Here is a 23,003-nt window from a genome sequence, read left to right as displayed (position 1 = left end):
AAGGATGATTTCTCTCTCATTACATTCAACTGAGATCAATGTATAGCATGGAAACAATGTCAAGACTAACAGACTGCCTTCTGTGGGGGGGTGGGGGGAGGGAAGTGAGATTAGGGGGAAAATTGTAAAATTTAAAATAAATAAATGAACAAATAAGCAAACAAATAAATAAATAATAAATAATCAGCGAGGCACAACCCTCCTTCTGTGGATGGTTTCCATTCCATCTCATTCATACCTTGTTGGTACATTGCTACCTACAAATTCTCTTCCCCTACACTGCCGAGCAAGGACTGATTTCTGACCCTTCTTTGCATCCCTACTAATTAGCACACTGCCCAAATTGGAGCCTAATCAATACTTATTTCTTTTCTGACTCTCATCCTCTCTCTGGACTTCTTCCACCATGGGCAGGGCCTGAAACCTCACTGGCTCCTCTCTACCCTTCCAACCCTTGCCCCCTCCCCCTGGGGTTTTCTTTTAGAAACAGAATATAAGTTCCTTAAGGACAGGACCTGTCTTTCTTTCTACAAGTGTTAGTAAGCCAAACATAGGAGCTGGCACATACTAAATGTTTAATAAAACCTTGACTGTTTGACTTCCTGACTCAATGATGTGACATATGAAATGCTACATCAGAGCCAAGAAAAGGTCCCTGCTAGCTGGGGGGGGTGGGCAGAGAAAGCTTTACAGAAGAATGGAGAAGAATTCCACAGGTTAATAGAGGAGAGGAATAGCTGAAGCAGAGGAAGACCATTGAGTAAAAGTGTGTTTCTGTAAAGGTGAAGGGCACATACAAGGATGGGTCAATAGTCTGGTATGGCTGGGGCATGAAGCACAAAGAGAGGAACAGAAAGGTATAAGGCTAGGGAGGTTTGGGCCTGGAAGATCAAACAAAAAGAGTGATGCCACCAGATCCACACAAGATGGAGTAGGAGGAGGTAGAGAAGTAGGAAGAGCTGCCACAAATCTCGTGAAAGAGTTCACGTGGAGAGAAATGATGGGCTGCATGGAGACAATGGAAATAGAAGAGGATGGATGCCAGACAGCTCACAGAGGCAGACTTATTAGGACTTTAACTTCCAAAAGAAGATGCAGCCAAAGGATATCAGAGATTATGTGAAGGAGACACTGTTAACTCAGTTGTTCAATTAGCAGGTGGGTTACCATCTTAGTTTACTAGGAATTAGGATTATCTTTGGGATTGCCACTACTATTGATTCTTTCCTATCCCCAACAACCAAAATAATCTTTCTTAAAAGACCAATTTCACTCTGGTTTTCTAACTCCTTCAAGATCTGCCTATCCCTTTCAAGATCAAGGCCACAACAGGTACTTCCAGGCCTGTACTATCTGCCTCAATGTACTGTCTAGTCTTCTCTGCCACTGTTACTTGGCTTCAGTCAAATTAATCTGTTCATACATAATCTTTCTTTTAGAATGTCCTCTCCTCCTCAGCGCATGCACACACACACACACACACACACACACACACACACACACACACACACACACACAAACACACACAGAGTTTGTCCTTTGTTCTCAAAGCAGACCACAACCTCAGGGAGGTGATGCCATGACAAGCACACATGAATTGGATTGGAGTGGAGGGGGCGTGGCTGTGCTAAGTCACCAGCTTCACATTCTCCTCCAGAGTCATCTAGGTCCACATAGGAAATCAGGACAACTGGACATAACCCTGGATGTGAGGCAATCAAGGTGAAGTGACTTATCCAGCCAACATCACCAAGCTGGTGAACAGTAAGTGACTGAGGCCAGATTTGAACTCCCATCCTCCCGACTCCACGGCCAGTGTTCTATACACTGTGCCACCTAGTTGTCCTTGGGCGGATAGACAGACAGAGTTAGTTGATAGAGAGACAGAGAGATGGACAGACAGATAAATCATATTTTGCTCTTCATTCTCGAAGCAGACCACAACATCAAGGAGATGATGCTATGACAAACACATGAACTGGATTATAGTGAGGGGGCCTGTGCTAAGTCACTAGCCTTGCTTTCTCTTCCAGAGCCATTTGGATCCAGTGGCCAGATAGGAATCAGGACAACTGGAGATGGCCCTGGATGTGAGACAATCAGGATTAAGTGACTTGCCCAAGGTCACACAGCTAGTAATTGTCAAGTGCCTGAGGTGGGATTCGAACTCCTATCCTCTTGACTAGCTAGCTAGACAGAGAGATGGATAGATAGATGGATAGAAGAATGATATATGGATAACAGATAGGTGATAGAGTTAGATGATCAATTAATTGATAGAGATAGATAATAGATCGATAGATGATAGATCACACACACACACACACACCATAGGGGCCACCATTTTAAAGAAAGCCTCTCTGTACTTGACCAAACTCATAATTTTTGAACTGTCCATTTTGGGGACCTTAACTGAAACCTTTCCAGTTTAATAGGCCCTTCTAGAACTTGGATGTCTTCGACAACACAGGGAAAACTAAAAGCTGACCAATGTTTACTATAGAGCAAACTAATGACTTTGGAGTTACAAATTAGGGCATGATATTGAAGAATAAATATTGTGAAATAGCTAAGAAAAAATAGAGTTAAATTATGTTTGAATGTATAAACATGATGCAATAAAGAATAAAGATGTGTTCACTTCTTCCTGAATGAAACAAAAGGCCAAATGAAAAGATATAACTCAGTCAGCATCCTTGTCTATTAGAAGGCTTTCAAGAAAACAATACCATAATAAGTAAAACTTTTGGTAATTAAGTTTTTTTATGATAAAGTTAGTCTAGAAAAAAATGTATTTTTAAAAAACATTTTGAAAAATCATTCAAAGAAAGAGGATCAAAATCTTTCAGCTCAATGAGCAAGGTCCTTGGAACAAAAATTCAACTCCCATCCAGAATAAATGGAGGAAGGGATAATAGGACCTTGGTTTACAGTCTATGGGGTGTGTGTGTGTGTGTGTGTGTGTGTGTGTGTGTGTGTGTGTGTCTGTGCATATGCCTTAAATCAGCCCTTTATCTGCTAATATATGTCTTCTCTGGGAGTCATAGATGTAGGGGGTGGGAAAAGAGTGAGCATCTGTCCCAAGTCTACATCCATCAGAGGCTGGCCTGCCTTGTATTTCTCAAGGTCTAAGACATTCTTTTTTTTTTTCAGATCTACCCTCTTCCTCCAACTTTCCTGCCCAAGCAATAGCAAGATATATGTCCTTTCCTACCTACTTTTAATGTCTTCTCCCATGCAAAGACTCCTAAATGCCTATTTTATTTCCCACCACTCCTGATATTCTTTTTGCTACTATTTAGCAATGACTATCATATTGGCATCCATGGTATACTGCCTCCTTCATTCCTGCTTTTAACTTCTGGTAAAGTTCCTAATCAAATATAGAACATTCTAACTAAGATAAAGAACATTCTCTAAATTATACATAAGAATTGTATTTCTCCCTGAGTTTTTAGGTTTACACTTATCCAAAAGCCTTGAAACAGTATCAGTAAAACGATAACATAGTACACATTAACCTTTAAAAATGCTAGTAACATCATAACATTTTATAAACATTGTTTACTTTTTTCCGAGGACAATTTCTAATTTCTTTCTGTATTATGTTCATTTTCAAATGCAGTCTTTCAATTATCCCTCCTCCCATTGTAGACACTCATCAAAGCCTTTGAATCGCTGGTAAGTTAGGATAAACTTCAATTTTTCCTTTCTATTTTGTTTTATTATAAGGGATGACTTGCTAAGTGGGATAGAAGTAGAGTGGGAAATGAAAGCAAAAGCTATCAATAAATAAATAAAGTATAATTCCCCCTCAATAAGTATTTCTGGCATGACCACTGGAAACTTCCAAACCATAGAGCATTCATTGTAACAAAAGTATTATCGTACTTTTCATACTCTTCATACTTCATACTCTTCGGCAGGTCCACAACAAGCTTTGATCAACTGCGGCCAATAAAATTTCAACCAACCTACCAAAGTTATGTTAGACCTGGACAGGGGCAGCCTGGTGGTGGAATGGATAGAGCAACGGCTCTAGAGTCAGTTGGACGCTGAGTTCAAATCTGAATACTGACTAGTTGTGTGACCTTGGGCAAGTTGCTTAACCCCCATTGCCCCACAAAAAACCAAAAGACCTGTACAAGAGACAAATACATCAATACACAGATATCTAGCAGCTAGATATTATGTGGGGGGGGGGGAGCATGCGTAGAGTGATCTGGAAGGAAGGCAATCATTTTTTTTCTCTCTGGTGTTTCTACTTGGATTTTTTTTAATTTAGGGTTTTATGATTTCTACAGAAAAGAGAAGGAAAAAGTCAAAATATCCCACAAGAAAATGAAAAAACATTAAAACAGAAAATAAATGAAGCAAAGGGGATAACAGAGCAAATGAATCACCAAAAGGGCCTGAAATACCAGGAACAGAAACCAATGCAATCCAATGTAGTCATTTAGCACCCGCCATGTGGATGGCCCCAAGTTGGGTACGAAAATTAGAAGGACAAAATGCCCTGCTCTCCAAAGCATATAGTCTATTGAGGGATAAATCATATACCCAGATAAACCAATACAAGATAATTTCAAAAGGTAGAGCAAGAACAACTATCAATAAAGGTTTTGAAAATAGGGGAGCTCTCAGCCAAGCCTTGAAGAAAACTTGGAATTCTAAGAGGCAGAGATGAAAGACAGTGGATTCCAACAAAGAACCTTTTCCAAGGCAGAGTGGTGGGAAATAGATGGGTGAATTCAGAGCACAGCAAATAGGTCAACTGACTGGAATGCGAGAGTGTGAAGGGTAGTAAAAGTATGAACTTAAGTCTTCAAAGGTACACAGAGTCAGATTATGGAGAGTCTGCAGGCTGTCTGTAGAATTTGTGTTTTATCCCATGGTCAAAGGAAGCCTTGAGCAAGACTGACAAGTCCAGACCTGGACTTTGAGGTACTGGTTAGTTTTGTGGAGTTGCTGAACTAGCCTTTTGACAGTTGTGTGGAGAATGGATTGGAGAGGGAAGAGGTTAGAGGCAGAAAAAACAATGAGGAGGACAAAACAATAGTTTGTGAAGCAGAATAATGGTCATGGGAATGGAGGAGATAGATGGGAGAGATGGCACGGGAGTAGAACTCACAGGACTTAAAAGCTGATTAGACAGGGAGCTGGAAAAGAAACGGCCAAGAATGACAGGCAGGATGGCAGTCTTTGGGGACTATAAGGATGGTGGAGGAGAGATGGGTAGAAGATAATGTGCTATGTTTTTCAGCTGAAACATGATTCAAATTAAGATACTCAGCTGGAAACAGCTATTATGCCCTGGCTCTACCTTTGACCCTAATTCCAGCTTTAAATCTTATGAAACTGGAGTTCACAAGAGATGAGATCTGAAGACACATTTGTTGGTCATCAATGCAACGGTGATAATTGAATTCATAGGAATGCAGAAAGTTGGGAAACAATTTTCTTAGCTACTGCTTCTGATAATGAACTCATTTCTCAAATATATAGAAAACTGAGTCAAATTTATAAGAATACAAATCAATCCCCAATTAATAAATGGATGAAGGATATGAAGAGTTTTCAGATGAAGAAATTAAACTATCTACAGGCATATGAAAAAATGCTCTAAATAATTATTGATTAGAGAAATGCAAATTAAAATAATTTCAAGGCACCACGTCACACCTATCAGATTGACTAAGATAGCAAAAAAAAAGGAAAATGATTAATGTTGGAAAGATTGTGGGAAAATTGAAACACTAATGCATTTCTGGTAGAGTTGTGAGCTGATCCAACCAAAGGGCAATAAAACTATGTATACCCTTTGATCCAACAGTACCAATAGGATTATATACCAAAGAGATCATAAAAAAGGGGGAAAGACCCACATGCACAAAAATATTCAGAGCAGCTCTTTTTGTTGTGCAAAGAATCAGAAATTGAGAAGATGTCCATCAATAGGGGAATGGCTGAACAAGTAGTGATATAGGAGTGTGATGAAGTACCATTGTTCAGCAAGAAATCAGTAATGGGTGGATTTCAGAAAAGTCTGGAAAGACTTGCATGAACTGAGACTGAGTGAAGTGAGCAGAACTAGGAGAACATTAACAGCAACACTGTGAAATGATCAAGTATGATGGACACAACTCCTCTCAGCAGTTTAGTGATCAAGGACAATTATAAAAGACTTGTGATGGAAAATATCATCTACATCCAGGATAAAAACACCTATGGAGTTTGAATGCAGAGGAAAGAATACTATGTTCTCATTTTAAAAAACTTCTTTTAGGTTTTTATTCTTTCTCAGTTTTTCTCCCTCCTCCCCCACTTTAGTTCTGATTTTCTTTCACAACATGACTAATATGGAAATATGTCAAACACGATTGGACATGTACAACCTATATCAGATTACTCCCTGTCATGGAGAGGAGGGAGGGAAGGTTGGGTGGTAGAAAACTGTGAAACTCAGAGCTTATAAAAAAAGATGAATGCTGAAAATTATGTAACTGGAATAAATAAAATGAAATAACATTATAAAAAGGCAATATTTACCTAGTAACAACTTCAAATGAATAAATGACACACTCAGAGAAATTAGATAAAAAATTAGCAGTGACAAAGGAATCAAAAAAGTCAAACAAGAGTTTGAAGAAAGTAAGAAATCATGGAAGAATTAAGCTAGAATTAAAATATGCCAAGAGTAAAAACTGAAAAAAGTGACCAACATGGAAGAGAACAGAAAACATTGATCAATAAACTCAATCAATCCAGAGGAAAATGAACTCTTAGCCAGAATGAATGAACTAGAAGAAAAAAAGAGCCCAAAACTCTAAATTATCCTAAGCACTGAAAAGAAACTCACAGATTGTAAGTGGAAGAGTTGAGATGTCAGAAAACTTACTTTTAAAAAATGTGAATTCAATATTGCAGGAAACTATCAAATAAAACTTCCTACAATGAGCAAAAAACAAGTTATCAAATGAAAAAAAAACTACAGAGAAAAACTCAGGAGTCAGGATTACCAGATAGATTATTGTTATTATAATGTTAAAAGAAAAAGATATTTTAATTTGTTGAGAATAAGGACAAAAATTATTTACTGGGAAACAATCAAGATTGCAGTAGGTTTTTACAAGGAAGACAGAAGATGATAGGACAAAGTGGATTGTGATGCATAAAAAAATTTTAAAAACATGGACTATAAATTCAGAAGGAGCTACCCAGCAAAATATCATATCCTCTTTCAAAGAAAGAGCTCACATCTGAAAAGCAATAATGCTTTTCAATATGACAAAGGCATCAGGAGTCAAACAATTCTCAAAGAAAGATAAATCAATTGCCATCAACATATGAACCCACAGAGAATAGTATCAACAATGTTACTAAGATATCTGAGAGAACTAGGCAGGGGAAGAAGAAGGGGCAGCATAAGACAAAAGAGGGGACAAGGTGATCTCAGAGCACCTAGTGTCATGCATATAAGAGAATTTTGTTTAGAGTATTTTTTTAAAGTTTGAAATGAAAACTGAAAAATATAGAATAAGAAGTGCATGTTCACATCTAATACAATGACTGACAAAAAATCAAATCTGATAACTGTAAAGCTAAATGTAAATGAGCTAGGAGCACTAATAAGCAATCGAAAGAAATAACGTATTTGTCACGACTATGGAGAAAAGAAACATTTCTGTCAGTCAAACAAACATTAAGAAACTTTGAGAGATAAAATCTAGGGGTCTAATTTATAAACAGGAAAAAGAATTTTGCAGAGCAAAGAAAGAAACAGATCCTCTGGGATTAGAGGAAAATGAGCTCTCCGGTGACTGAAGGTCAAATAACAACAAAAGATCCACTTTCAATAAAGAAAATTCAAACTAGGAATAACCACATGAAAAGATGCTCTAGTTCCCTAATAATCACAGAAACACAAAGTAAGGTATCCTCAGGAAACTTTATGCCAACTGGGATGGCAAAAATAGTAAAAAATTAACAAAATTAAAGTTGGTAGGTCTTCAGCATAGTCAGTAGGTACTTTGGGATAACACTGGGGATACTGGAGAAGAGAGGGTCAAATTGGCAATTTATCAATCACAAATTTAACAAAATTCTTTTCATACTAATTCATCCATTCATAACCTTTTGACTGAATGCCTAAATTACTAGGACTTCAACCTAAAGATAATCTGAAAATGAAAAAAAAGGCTCTGGTCCTACATAAACATTCAATGTTACATAAAAGTTTTCATTTGCTACATTGATCCATAATAAAAATATGTAAACAATCTATGTGTTAGATGATTAGCAAATGACTGAGTAGATTAAGGTAACTTTTAATTTACAAGCTTATGATGCCATTAACATAATGACTAGAAAAAAACAAGGTAAGACCTAAATGGTCATACAAAGCAGGTCCAGGAGAAGGACAATTTGAAGGAAGCAAATGAAGGCAAGGCCTCAGCTTGACTTGTAAAAGGGTCACGGAGAAAACCATTTTTGTTTGTTGTCTGTTCATTTGTCAGACTCTATTTTCTTAAGTGCTAATGGTTTTGGATCAGATTTCAGTTCTTATTTTGTATGTCTGTTAGGTTCATCACTGAAAAAACCTCTGATTTTCTGAGTTGGAAGGGACTTCTGTAGCCAACTCACAGAAACTGTTCTTGAAAAGGAATTCCTGGGGCAGTAAGGAGGTGCAATGTTTCCAACTGCTCCGAACTGCTCCTAACTCCAGAACTCAACTTGAAAAGCAATATTCTCCCAAGAGTTGGGACAGTCTGACAAATGAATTGTCATAGGCCATCTCCTAAGAACCACATCACAAATAATCACACAACAATGAAGAGTGGGGATGAAAGGCACTTAAAAATAATCCAAGCCCATGAAGTCTCCAGTGGGAACTTCCTCCACTGTTCAGATTGGTCCCTTTTCTACCACTTCTAGTCTTGGAGAGCTGCTGCGATAACTAACAAATACTTGGGATTGTAAGTGGCATAAAAGACCCATATAAATCATGGAGGACATATAGTGCCTGAGAAGGAGGTGAGTTATGGAGCTCTGACCCTACACTGCTCCCTCTAGGTCAAGGACATTGAAAGAAGTTGAAGGTAGCCTTCAGCACAAAATTCACCTTTACTGAAACCTTCTGTTTCCCAGGTCTTTCCGTTTAAGCTGAGCAAAGTATAACCCCTTTCCCATCTGATGGCCTTTCATGTCTCTCCTATCCCACCATGTCTCCTCTAAGCAAACATTGCCCAGTCCTGGGGTACAGTGGATAGAGTACAAGCCCTGGAGTCAGGAGGACCTAAGTTCAAATCCGACCTCAGACATTTAATAATTTAACACTTAGCTGTATGACCCCATTACCTTGCAAAAAAAGCAAAAACAAAAGATCTCCCAGTCCTTATGGCACAATCTCCATATTGGTCACCCTGCTGCTTGTCTATATGGTTACTATTATAGCATCAAGAACTAAACACAACCCCGTTCATGTGGCCTGATCTGACAAGAGCAAAGTCCAACCAGATTTTTTACCTCCTTCTAGACCCTGTGTCCTTCTTTAATGATGCTATCTGGGCTACCTGGAGGCCACCAGACCCCCGGATCATTCTCAAAGCCACTCCTGTCTAGCCTCACCTCCCTGATTCTGTACCTGGGAAGTTAATTTTATGAACCCAAAGGTAGAACTTTACATTTATCTCAGGTTTAGCTTATCAAGATATTTTTGGATACGGTATTCAATATTCCACTATTCCTTCTGGATTTATTTTATCTGAAAACTTGACAAGGACACTTTTGTGACACAGATCATAAATAAAAAAGTTAGGCAACAGAGAGGATTGATAATGCTTGTCCTTCATTCTTGAAGACCATGATATCAGGGAAGTGATGCCATGACAAGTACATCAATTGGATTGGAGTGAGGGGGGGCTGTGCTAAGTCACCAGCCTCACTGTCTCCTCTAGAGCCATCACAGGGTCCAGGAGCCAGAAATGGATTATGATGACTGAGGAAGAGGCAATCAGGGGTGACTTGCACAAGGTCACACAGCTAATAAGTGTCAGAGGTTGGATTCAAACTCCTGTCCTCCTAACTCCAAGGTCAGTGCTCTATCCACTGCACCATCTTGCAATAACAGTCAATCACAGATCCTCAGGATGCTCTGGTAGAAACTTCCTGCCAAGCTAGCATCAACCCATTAATGACTGCTTTGGGGATCCAGTTATTCAATCTGATCCTAACTGTACTAGGACCCAGGACACATTGAGCCATCTGGGAAGCATGAGACACCAGGTCAAATTCTTTGTGGAATTTAATTCTACTGTCAGCTACAGCATCCCCCCCGCCAAATTAACTCCAACAGCCTCTTAAAACAAAGACCCTGGCTCCACCAATCCTCTCCCCAGTCCTCCCTCCTTACTTCATTCCTCAAAACAGCACCATCACAATTATCAGCCAGTGCTATTGCCTTTTCCTCCTTCCCTTTGCTTATGGGTGAAGAGGTAGTCCTAGTCCCCACGTGGGGAAATCCCTCCACCTGTATCCTTGATCCTGCTGCATCTCCTCCTGTTTTCTAGAACCCTGTTCTAGCAATCATGCTTCTGCCCATAATCCTCTCCACGGATTCATCCTCACCTACCCACAAATATGCCGAACTTAAAAAAACCCACCACAAAAACAAACCCTTAACCCTTTTTGCCCCTATCTAGGTAGTCTCATTAGTCTCTTTCTCTCATCATTAAATCTCTTGGTCACTGCCTAGACGAGGCCTCTCCTTCCTCACTAACCACTCTCTTCCACAACATCACACCAGACTTCCTCTGCCTTCTCTGTTCTCCTAAAACTGCTCTAACCTCACTACTTATTTCTTCATTGTGAAATTCAAAGGCCTCTTTCCACGTTCCTCCTTCCAAGACCTAGTTAGGGGAGATTGTGGGTCCTAGCTCTGGAGTTACAGGGATCAGGTTCAAATTCTGTCTGATGTTTCTTCCCAGTGTAGTCAACTGAATGAAGAGATCTCCTGGGTCTCTTCCAGCTCTAGGTCTAGGAAGTACTGGAGCTCCTCAGTTGACAACATGGCCTCTCCCACCCTCGTGATGACCCTCAGGGTCACCTCGCTGCACCATTCACCTAAGCTTTCCCTCCTTACTCCCTCCACTGCACCTCCAGCCTGCTTCCATGGCTCTCTCCTGCCCTCTGAGTGAAGTTCACACTTCTCCTGGCAAAGTCCTCCTGATGCCACCTGATTTTTTTCAGCCTCATATCTTATTCTTACCCACTATGATTCAGCAAAACAGGTCTCCCTTCTGCCTCTGGGTCACGGCTCTTACTGTGCCCCAAGACCTTCCATGCCACCTCAGCTCCTTTCCCCATGGATTCCTCTCTATCTTTTTAAAGCCCACCTCAAAGACCTTCCCTCCCTCCTGGAAGCATGGCCCGATCACAGATCCGGGCTTCTCCCCACACTCCACAGTGCTTTGTGGTATGAACAATGGCTCGATTACAGAAGGTGCTCCATCAAAACTGTCTGTGGTTTTGACTTTTCTGTCTCATGATCACATGACTAACTTGAGTTCCGTAAGGGCAAGTGTTCTACCTTGCCTGCTGCATTTGGGGGCTTCTCAGAAACAGTTGAACCAATGGTTCAACAAGATGGGCTGACCTGGACTCCTGGGATTCCTCACCACCCAGACAAACAAGGACGTCTGAAGCAAGGGAGACTTCCCATTTCCTCCCCAGAATCTGATAGCAGTTTATTTTCGGCTTTCACTTTCATATCAAGAAGCTAATGATTACACTGGATTCTCAACTTCCTAGCAACCTGCACCCATCGTGATTCTATTGTGAATCAGAAAATGGAAAGTATTTAGAAGTCTTAGCATTAAAGGGACAGACAGACAGAATCCGCTTAATTCAACAAAGAACACAAGGACTGACTGGCCAGTCATTGAAAAGAACATCTGAAACCCAACTGGAGCCTCTTCCCCGGACACAGGAACAAAATGAGGTCATTGTCTCCCATGGGAGAGCTGACGGCCCTCATGCAACGAAATAGCCTCCCTTTAGAAGACAGGAAAAGACTGTGGGGGCAGCTAGGTGGTGTAGTGGATAAACACTGGCCCTGGAGTCAGAAGTACCTGAGTTCAAATCCAGCCTCAGACACTTAATAATTACCTAGTTGTGTGACTTTGAGCAAGTCACTTAACCCCATTGCTTTGTGATAAAATAACAACAACAAAAAAAAGACAGCAAAAGAATGCAACATAAAAATATATAAAAGCTGAGCTGATCTTGGATCTCGACTCCCTCCTTAGCCTCTGTTGTGGCCCAAGGGCTCCCAGAAATAAATCAGCCTTAAGGGCAGAGATCAAATTTGCTTCCCTCAAAAGGTTCTCAGGCTGAAAGCCAATTGCATTCCTCTTCTTCTCAGCTTATTCCTTTTTTTGGTCAAGCATTTCTCCATTACCAAAATCTAAGATCTTGTGCTAAAATGTTGGCTTAAATGAATTCAAAATTCATTGTATAAATGAATTTTTCATTTGTTTAATTTTCATTTAATTCATGGCTTTGTGCATATCGTAATAAGCATATTTTTAAAATGGTGATCAAGTTTGGAAATGCCTTCTAGCTACAATCACATTTACTTCTGACAGCTGAAAAGCCTTGAAACTACCGCTCTAAGGATATGGAAGAAAGCCCTCCTCTGAGAAAGACAAGCCCTTGAAAGAAAGAACCATAAGAAGCTCCCAATTCCAAAGCCCCACGGGATGGATGAATACTGACCACAGTCCGGGGCTATAAGGCCGTTCAAGTAGGGGAAAGTGAGTCTCTTGACTTCCTCTAGTTTCTCCCGCAGCTTCTTCACTTGGTTGTCAGAGCGGCTTATCTTCTGCCTCAGCAGCTTCAATTCGCCGTTCTTCTTCTCCACCTGCTCCCGCAGGCAGCACACCTGGCTCTTACTGGGCCTGGAGGAGAAGCAGTAGGAGTGCAGTGAGTCGATGAGCTTGCACGCCCCTGAGGCCGACATGATGACCTCATTGATGGACATGGGGTTGGCGTCCGTGTCTCCCTTCTGGCCCAGCACAGCTTCCGTGGCGGGCTTTGGGGTGACGTCTGGCGGAGGTGCTGACGAGCTCGGGGAAGGCTTCTGAGGCGTGGCGGTCAGTGAGGAGCTCGGGGTGCTCTCTGCCAAGCACCGGCTGGGGGCCACGCTATTGCGACTGCAGCCAGGCTCCACGTCTCTCTTGAGTCTTTTCCTGTCCAACTGCTCCTTTGGAAGAGAGGGCCTCTCTCGTGTGTGGCGAGATGAGAAGCTGTAAGAGTGGAGCGAGCCTATGAATTTACATGCCCCTGATCCCGGAGGAGTAAAGTCATCGATGGAGATGCCACTCTTATCTGTATTCCAAGCCCCAGCTTGGACATTTGTTTCAGTACAGCCCTCGAGGGAAGGTCTCTCAGGCTTTCTCAGGACATTGGGTTCTGTGGCCAAACTGTCAGTGGAAGTCCTCCTGGGAGACCCTTCCAGTGGGCTGGACCTCTCTGCCCCTTGCTCAGATTGGGATGCTGCTTTTTCCATCTTGGCAACCTCTTCTTTTACCGTCACCTCTTCATCCACAGACAGTGGTGAACATTCATTGAGGTCCCCCTCAGCCTCCTCCTGGGGTTCCCTCACATCCCCCGGAGGTTGGCCAGCCTCCTTCCTCCTACTCCGGACATGAGCTCGGGCACTTTTTTTCTTCTCTGCCAAGTGAAAGATGGAAGGTACAGCGGTAGGTTTGAGAAGTCGGTGCTGGTCCTCCAACCTCTTTGAGAAGCTGTCTTTGGTGAAATGCTCACTGCAGAGGAAAGAATACTTGGTGGGAGTCCAGTTATCCCTCTGAACTGCTTTCAACCACTGGATTAGGCGTTTTGAATCCTTAAGGGGGAACCTGGAAGACAATTAAAGTAATAAGTAAAAACTTCTTCTACTTGTTAAGAAAGCAAAAATTTTCCATGATGAAAAATGCAAGTCTTTACTAAAGAAAAATACTGAAAATCACATTTTCTTTCAGACTCGCAGCTGTCTGATTCTTACAACAATGACAAGCTGCTTCTCCACGTTTGGCATCATGGGGTAGCGTGGCTTTTGACGTCCTATCTAATCGTCTCAACAATTCAACAAATATTGTTTGTTGTTGTTTGATGGCATGAAACAAGAGACTGGGACTCATCAGAGTTATTGATCACCATCCTGGAGGATAGCTATCCTATAGAGGGAAGAGGATTTCCCTCTAGAATCGATTAGGAGGTCTTTCTGGGGCACCTCTTTTCCAGATAATAGTATTCTAACTGCATCAAGAGCCAAACCCTTCAAATTGGACCCTGAAACTAAACCGATGAGAGCTTTCCATCGTCCAGACTAGAACTTGCAATCGGAAGGCCTATGGCTATGAGATGGACATGGGGTTAAACAGCACCGTGGATAGCAATGGCCCCTCTTTTGACTCCTGAGTACCAAGGTAATTTTTTTTTGGCTTCTACATAGCAATGGGCTTAAGTAACTTGTCCAAGGTCACACAGCTAAGTCATTATTAAGTGGACCTGAACTCAGGTTCTCCTGATTCCAGGGTAGGTGTTCTACTCACTGTACCACCTAGCTATCCCTCCAAGTTAATTTTTAAGGTGATATCAGACTCATAAATCTTGGAGCAAAGAATCAGAACACCTTTGGTATAAAGGGTAACGAAGAAATACACACAGAGAGTATGAAGCAGGTTAAAACTTATTTCTGACAATGACCTAAATCATGCCATGAAAAATGATGTAAAGAACAGAATTCAGGAATGAGAGATATGGAAAGGAACTAAGTTGGTCAAGGAAGAACTGAGTCAAGTCAATAGACAAATATTAAACATTTGCTATGAGCCAAGAAAGGTCAGAGACCCTACTTTCAAAGGGCTCACAGCCTAACAAGGGAGACAACATGTAAACAGCTACATGCAAATGTCCTATTCATGTGACTAATGAACCAATGTAAAAGCAAATATGGTGAAGGGGTCATGGGTACTTGGATTTAAAGAAATCAAAGCAATAATTTGGAAAAATAATGAAAAAGTGCAATGCAAATTCAAATAACGTGACTAATTTCTGGGATGTGGTGTTCACAGGGGCAGTAATCTCAGAGGGAAAGCATTGATATTAGGGAGTCTGGGAAAGGGTTCTCATAGAAAGAAGCTAGGGAAACCAGAAGAAGAGATCAGGAGAGAGCACATTCCAGGTATGGGGAACACAGTAAAAATACCTCAAGTTGGGAGATAGGAGCATCTTAGATAAGGAGTGGCAATGTGGGTAGACTTTGTAGAGGGGAGAAAGATATGAGATAATTGGTAAAGTTAGAAGCAGCCAGGTTAAGAAGGGATTTAAAAGCCAAACAGGACTTTATACTTTCTCCAAGAGATCATTGGAAGCCTCAGGAGTTTACAGAATTGGGGGATGGGGGCAGAGAAGTGGATGATCACTTTGCTAGTTGAGTGGAGCTGACGCAGGGAGACCAACGTGTACCCATTGAGAGTCCATGCACAAGCTGATGGAAGTCTGCCCCAGGGTGACTGGCAACTATCCAAAGAGAGAAGGAGTCATCCCTGCAGACAGAATGACCAAGGCGATGGTATCTGTGAGATGGCAAGGGATCTACATCTAATGGAACAGACAGATTTCATCATGGAAAAAATGTGGACCAGGACCACAGAGGATAGGAAAGCACAGATTGAATTCTACAAGGAGAGAAGGAAGATCCACATCCTTAGGGGTATAAAGTTACTGAAGCCAGTGAAGGCACTGAACTACGTCTTAGGGGTCCCATGACATTCCCAAGGAGTTTACAAGCCACTAGGGTTTAAAAGTCTCACACTGGTAAAAGGAAGATCAACAAATATTCAAGCATTTATAAACAGGCATCACATCAACAAAATAAGAAACTATCACTCAGTTTCTCCAAAGCTTTCATTGGTGCAGATATGTTTGGATTATATTTGAAAATAACAAGGAAATAAATATTTTAGCTGCTTATGGCTGGGAAAGGAGCTGGACCAGTCCTGGAGTAAGTGAGGGAGAACAGACAGTCTAGCACCTGCTCTGGTCACACACGACAGGCAAAGAATGAGGAAGAAGGTCTCTAGCACCGCAGTCTAGCACCTCTCATAGTGCCAAGCATGCAGCAGGTACTCAATAAATGCTTGTTGATCAACTGACTGGACTGTTGTTGTTCAGTCCTGTGCCACTCTTCATGACCCCATTGGGGCATTTCCTGACAGAGATCCTGAAGTGGTTTTCCAAGTCCCTCTCCAGCTCATTTGACAGATGGGGAAACTGAGGCAAACGACTTGCCAGCTAATAAGTGTCTGAGGCTGGATCTGAACTTGGGAAGAGAAGTCTTTGGGACTCAGACCCCACATCCTGAACTATGGTGCCACCTAGCTGCTCCTGGGAGACTGAAAACATCCAAGTAAAATTTAAACTGAGGGGAAGAAGTCTTTTTTTTTTGTCTTGGACTCCCTGGCTTCTAATTTTTTTTTTGTCTGGCCCAGAAGCACACAGTGGATAGAGCACTGGCCTTGAGGATGGGAATTCGAATCCAGCCTCAGATACTTGCCGCTTACTAGCTGTGTGACCTTGGACAATCACTTAACCCTAATTGCCTCATATCCAGGGCCAATCTCCTCATCCTGATTCCTATCTGGCCACTGGACCAGGTGACTCTGGAGGAGAAAGTGATGCTGGTGACTTAGCACAGAGCCCCCTCACTCAAATCCCATGCATGTGTTTGTCATGGCATCACCTCCCTGATGTTGTGGTCTTCTTCGAAAATGAAGGACAGGGGTAGCTAGGTGATACAGTGGATAAAGCACCAGCCCTGGAGTCAGGAGGATATGAGTTCAAATCCTGCCTCAGACACTTAATAATTGTGTGACCTTGTTCAAGTCACTTAAAAACAAACAAATAAAAAAAAGAAAATGAAGGCCAATAAATGATACATTTAATGAACTGAAATGGGGAGATCGCCTATGGAAGATTTATGGGAAGACATGGATGGAAATGGGTGATCTCCTACAGGGGATTTATAGAAAGGCATAGATGGAGATGGGAGATCTCCTACAGAGGATTTATGCAAAGACATGGATGGAAATCCATGATTGGGGTGGAGAGTATGTGATAGACTTCATCAGTGGAGGAATTACCATTGGGGAAGTTAGGATCCATCAGGTACCAAAGACAAAAAGAAGTAATTCAAAATCAAGAAAGTAAAATGCTCATTAAGTCTCAGTTTCCCACCTGTGACAAATAAAGATGCTGGGCTTTAGGGTTCATTTCAAAGGTCATTTCCAGCTCCATAGCCTATGGGTTGAATACAGCTAAGAATTTTTCAGATTCAATTTGCAGCGTCCTGACCTCTTTTCAAAAGAAGTGAACTGGTATCACTGGCCTGAAAAATCTGTTTGCGAAGCTCACGGATTTGTGAGCTCATTTGAAAACATTCAGGTGGGGTCAGAGAACAGCAAGATCCAAGCCGAACCAGAGGAGCCTTTTCTAAGGACCTTCTGAAGGCTTCTGTAAGAAGTGGTACTAAGCAATCAGGCCTTGAGAAAGAAGCAGATTAGATTAGTGGTAGTTTCCACTGGATACTGGGGAGGACTAACAAGGCCCTGGTGTAGGACAGCCCAGGAGCTTCAAGTTCAAGCTAAAGATGGTTGTACAACATAAGCCAACAGTAGCTCCGGAGCACATGTGTTTCACCTATACATCCATCCATCCCTACGGACATCTACATCTGCAGAGGCTTCTTATTCGTCAGCCTAGTGTATGATGGGGAAAGTGGCAGGCACGGCGGCTTGTGTGACCTTGGGTAAATCACCATTCTTAGGCCCCGAGTTTCCTGATCTGTATCTTGTTTGATCTCTACATGCCATGATCCCAGGACCCAGGAGTTCTTCCTGGTCGGCCCGAAGGCACTTCTCTGCGGTGTAAGGCCAAGGCCAGGGGCAGAGGTCAGGCCATTTAACTAGCAAGATTGGAAAGAAACTGTTCCTGAGATCTGTGAAAAGAGGGCATTTTAAACGCCCACGTTATCGGGGCGGAGGAGGTGGAATCCAGGTCGGGGGGCTGGCGGCACTTGGGGCGGCCGCGGTCCGGCCCCCGGGGAGGACCCGGGATGCTGTCAAGATGGCAGCTCGGGCGCTCCGGCCGGGTCCGAGGCCCCTCCGAGGCGGCTTCACGCGCCGGGGGCACCAGCGGCCGCCACCCCCTTTAGCATCCCGGGGAAGCTCCCTCTGCGCCCACTCCCTGTGGCACCAGCTGAGCTGGGGCGGGGGGCAGCTCCGAGCCCCCTCCTCCCAGGGCCCGGGGCAGCTTGGAGGAGACGCGCACAAAGGAGCGCCCCGCGGGGGGCGCGGGGGGCGGCACGGCCAACTCCAGAAGCTCCATTTGCCCGCAAAAGTTTTGGGCTGGGCTTCTGGCAGGGCGCGCGGGGCAGCAGCGGGCCCCGGGGAGGGGGCCCGCGGGGAGGGGGCCCGGCGGACTCGGGGTGCCCGCGGGGGCCCCCGTTCCGTCGGCGAGGCTTCAGCAGGCCCCCGGGGGGGGCTGCCACCCCAGAAGCCCAAAGCCAAGCCCGGCCGGCCGGGGCCTCTGGGTCCCGGCGGGGTCCGGGCCGGCCGCGGGGCAGCCTCCGAGCGCAGGGGCCCGGGCCGGGCTCGGCTCCCCGCCCCCCGCGCCGCGGCCTCGCCGGGCCTGGGCGGGAGGTGCGGCCGCGGCCGGGCCGTGACCTTGGCCGCTGCGCGCGGCGCCCACGGCCCCGGCCCGGCCCGGCCCGGCCCGGCCCCGGCCCCGGCCCCGGCCCCGGCCCCGCGGCGCGGTTACCTGTGGAAGCTCACGGCCCGCTTCTCGCCCTTGCCCTGCCGGTTGGAGCAGTTCACCGCGGCGCAGCAGATCACCATCTCCGGGCGGCGCGGCGCGGCCCGGAGCGCGAGCGGCCGCGGCGACGGACGCACGGACGGACGGACGGGCGGACTGGGGCCGGAGCCCCGCGCCGGAGCCAGGCAGCAGCGAGCGCGCCCCCGCGCCGGCCCCGGAGCCGCGGCGCGCGCGGAACGCCGGCCCCGCCCCCCGCTTCCTCCCGCCTCCGCCGTACGGAGACATGGCGGCGCCCGCGCCCGCGCAGACATGGCCGCCGCCGGGCGCGCTGCCGCGCCCCGGGCCCCGCCGCCGCGCCGGGGGGCCCCGCCGCCGCCTCCATCCCCGGGAGGGCGCCGCGGCCTCGCGGGGCCGCCGCCACCGTCGGCGCTGCCGGGCGGGCCGGCCGCGGCCGCCGCGGGCTCCCCTCCCCTCCGCCACGCCGTATGGCAAGATGGCGGCCGCCCCGCCCCCAGCCCCGGCGCCTCCCCGGAGGGCGGGGCCGCGGCTGCCGGAGCCCAGGCTGAGCCGCGGGGCGGGGCGGGGCGGGGAGGGGCGGGGCGGGGCGGGGCGGGGCGGGGCGGGGCGGGGCGGGGCGGGGCGGGGAGCCCTTCGGAATGGGGGCACGCGGGAGCTGCCGCGTGACGAGAGCGTGGGGCCCCGACACGCGGGGCGGCCCCCGGGGCCTCTGACACGCGGGGCGGCCCCCCCGGGGCCCGGGCCTCTGACACGCGGGGCGGCCCCCGGGGCCGGGGCCTCTGACACGCGGGGCGGTCCCCCGGGGCCGGGGCCTCTGACACGCGGGGCGGCCCCCCGGGGCCCGGGCCTCTGACACGCGGGGCGGTCCCCCGGGGCCGGGCCTCTGACACGCGGGGCGGCCCCCCGGGCCCGGGCCTCTGACACGCGGGGCGGCCCCCGGGGCCGGGGCCTCTGACACGCGGGGCGGCCCCCGGGGCCGGGGCCTCTGACACGCGGGGCGGTCCCCCGGGGCCGGGGCCTCTGACACGCGGGGCGGCCCCCGGGGCCTCTGACACGCGGGGCGGCCCCCCCGGGGCCCGGGCCTCTGACACGCGGGGCGGTCCCCCGGGGCCGGGGCCTCTGACACGCGGGGCGGCCCCTGGGGCCCGGGCCTCTGACACGCAGGGCGGTCCCCCGGGGCCCGGGCCTCTGACACGCGGGGCGGCCCCCCGGGCCCGGGCCTCTGACACGCGGGGCGGCCCCCGGGGCCGGGGCCTCTGACACGCGGGGCGGCCCCCGGGGCCGGGGCCTCTGACACGCGGGGCGGTCCCCCGGGGCCGGGGCCTCTGACACGCGGGGCGGTCCCCCGGGGCCCGGGCCTCTGACAAGCGGGGCGGCCCCCCGGGGCCTCTGACACGCGGGGCGGTCCCCCGGGGCCGGGGCCTCTGACACGCGGGGCGGCCCCCGGGGCCTCTGACACGCGGGGCGGCCCCCGGGCCCGGGCCTCTGACACGCGGGGCGGTCCCCCGGGGCCGGGGCCTCTGACACGCGGGGCGGCCCCCGGGGCCCGGGCCTCTGACACGCGGGGCGGCCCCCCGGGCCCGGGCCTCTGACACGCGGGGCGGCCCCCGGGGCCGGGGCCTCTGACACGCGGGGCGGCCCCCGGGGCCCGGGCCTCTGACACGCGGGGCGGCCCCCGGGGCCTCTGACACGCGGGGCGGCCCCCGGGGCCTCTGACACGCGGGGCGGCCCCCGGGGCCTCTGACACGCGGGGCGGCCCCCGGGGCCGGGGCCTCTGACACGCGGGGCGGCCCCCGGGGCCGGGGCCTCTGACACGCGGGGCGGTCCCCCGGGGCCTCTGACACGCGGGGCGGCCCCCGGGGCCTCTGACACGCGGGGCGGTCCCCCGGGGCCCGGGCCTCTGGCACGCGGGGCGGTCCCCCGGGGCCCGGGCCTCTGACACGCGGGGCGGCCCCCGGGCCCGGGCCTCTGACACGCGGGGCGGCCCCCGGGGCCTCTGACACGCGGGGCGGCCCCCGGGGCCTCTGACACGCGGGGCGGCCCCCCGGGGCCTCTGACACGCGGGGCGGCCCCCGGGCCCGGGCCTCTGACACGCGGGGCGGCCCCCGGGGCCTCTGACACGCGGGGCGGCCCCCGGGGCCTCTGACACGCGGGGCGGCCCCCGGGGCCTCTGACACGCGGGGCGGCCCCCGGGGCCGGGGCCTCTGACACGCGGGGCGGCCCCCGGGGCCTCTGACACGCGGGGCGGTCCCCCGGGGCCCGGGCCTCTGACACGCGGGGCGGCCCCCGGAGCCGGGGCCTCTGACACGCGGGGCGGCCCCCGGGGCCTCTGACACGAGGGGCGGCCCCCGGGGCCGGGGCCTCTGACACGCGGGGCGGCCTCCGGGCCCGGGGCCTCTGACACGCGGGGCGGCCCCCCGGGCCCGGGCCCCGCAGCCCCGGGGGGCTTCAGGAACGGCCCGCGCGGCCAGGCCTCCCCTGCGCCCCGGCGGCCGCGTGTGCCCAGGCGGAGGGGTGCCGCAGCCCCGGGGGGGGGGGGTGCCAGGCCCCGCCCAGGCTCGCCCGGTGACCCGCGGGGCTGTGCCGGGTGCCCACCTCAGACCCGCGGCGCCCACGGCGCCAGTGCTTCGCCCCGACTGCTCGCATCGGGGCCGGCGGCCCCTGGCCCCGGGGGCTCTGGAGCAGAACGCGGGCTGGGGGCCTAGGCCGGCCCCCTCGGTCCAATCCAAGTCACACGGCGCACCCCCGAAGCCTCGGCCGCCTTCGAGAATGAAGGATCATTGGCTTGAAACGGGGTGGGGGCAACCCCACTTTCTTGGTTAGGAGACCAGAGGCCGGCGGTGTGGGGGGCACAGAGGAGAAGCGCCCCATCCCTGCCCACCCGGAGGCCATCCTCTGGGGAACAGAAGGGGGAGAGGCGATGGGCCTAGCTCCGTCTGTATGAGGGGCTACTGGACGGAGCGCCCCCATCCCACTGGGCACCGTCTCTGCACTTAGCATGCCAGCTCCCTTTAGTGCTAGGTGCTCAGATGGCTCGAAAGCAGGGTGGACATGATGAGTCCTGGGCCGATGCCAAGTTCAAACCTTGTGGACTCAGAGGCCGGCCCTAGCCAAGCCGCAGCCTGCAGCCCTCGTCGGGTCCATACGTGGGGGTGTACAAAACACATGCAGAAGCTCTATGCACCCATGCAAAGTGAAGTGAGAAGAACTGGGATCACTGGGCCCCCGGGCAGCATCGCTGTCACGGTGATCCACTGTGAAACACTGGGCTATTCCAATGGCTGTAAAGAGCCAAGGCTATTTCAAGGAGCTCATCATGAAAAAAACACCACCTGCATCTAGAGGGAGAACTGATGACATCCAAGTGCAATCTGAAGCATCCTTTTCTCACTTTTTGTGACAGGGTTAATATGGAGATATGTTTAGTATGATTTCACATGTATAACTCATACTTTGCTTGCTTCACAGTGGATGGGGGAGAAAGTTTGCAACTCAAAATTTGAAAAGAAAAGGCTAAAAATAAATGATGAATGCTAAGGTAAAAAAAAAGAGAAGGAAGACACCAACTGTGGCAGGCTAGGGAGAGCCCCCAGTCAAGTGCCTGTGATGATGCAAGGAGTGGTCCTAGAGAATGGAAAGGCAGCCCCTTAAGGTGCATGCTTCCCCACCACCATCCCCTAGACTGCCAAGCCCTGGAGGGCAGGAGCCGGTCCTGCCTGTTCCCGGTACCTCCGGGGCTCAGCGTCAGGTTGGCAGACTTGATAAGATGGCCAGCCAGGAGCTGGCCAGAGGAGATAGAGAGCTGCTCACGGCGATATCTGTCCTCCCTCCTCAAAAGAGGCCATGCCATGAGGGAGCTGGCACCAGGGCGAGCGCACGGACTGGATCTGAGTTGGGCGGGGTACCAAGTCACCAGCCTCACTGAGGCCCAGGGGTCGTGGATCATCAGGACAGTGGAATTTGCCAGGCAATCAGGGTCAAGTGACTCGCCCAAGGTCGCCCCTCCCGGCCAGCAGGCCAGGTACAGAGGTGAAAGGAAGCTGGATCCGGGGCCCCTCCTGCAGCCCCCCCGCCCCCCCCCCGGCTCCACCTGCAGCGGCGAAGGCCAC

The 23,003-nt window shown here is 49.3% G+C and overlaps 1 protein-coding gene across 2 annotated transcripts in view; it reads right to left on the bottom strand.

The window, feature by feature from the left end:
- Window positions 1-19,062, bottom strand: part of THAP4 (THAP domain containing 4) — a 48,818-nt gene extending 29,756 nt beyond the window's left edge. Inside the window, exons 1-2 of one of the 2 annotated variants that reach the window (XM_074190680.1) lie at window positions 18,883-19,062; window positions 12,775-13,919 (exon numbers count right to left, since the gene is read on the bottom strand). In XM_074190680.1, coding sequence (XP_074046781.1) covers window positions 12,775-13,919; window positions 18,883-18,959 — 1,222 coding nt within the window. In that variant the 5' untranslated portion in view covers window positions 18,960-19,062. The remainder of the gene's footprint in view (window positions 1-12,774; window positions 13,920-18,882) is intronic. The other variant, XM_074190683.1, reaches the window with a different exon arrangement.
- Window positions 19,063-23,003: the final 3,941 nt, after the last annotated feature.

This window comes from Macrotis lagotis, chromosome 6, assembly GCF_037893015.1.
Source record: "Macrotis lagotis isolate mMagLag1 chromosome 6, bilby.v1.9.chrom.fasta, whole genome shotgun sequence".
Classification (NCBI taxonomy): Eukaryota; Metazoa; Chordata; class Mammalia; order Peramelemorphia; family Peramelidae; genus Macrotis; species Macrotis lagotis.
Note: the sequence above shows the minus strand (reverse complement) of the source record. Positions and strands in the feature narration are given on the sequence as shown.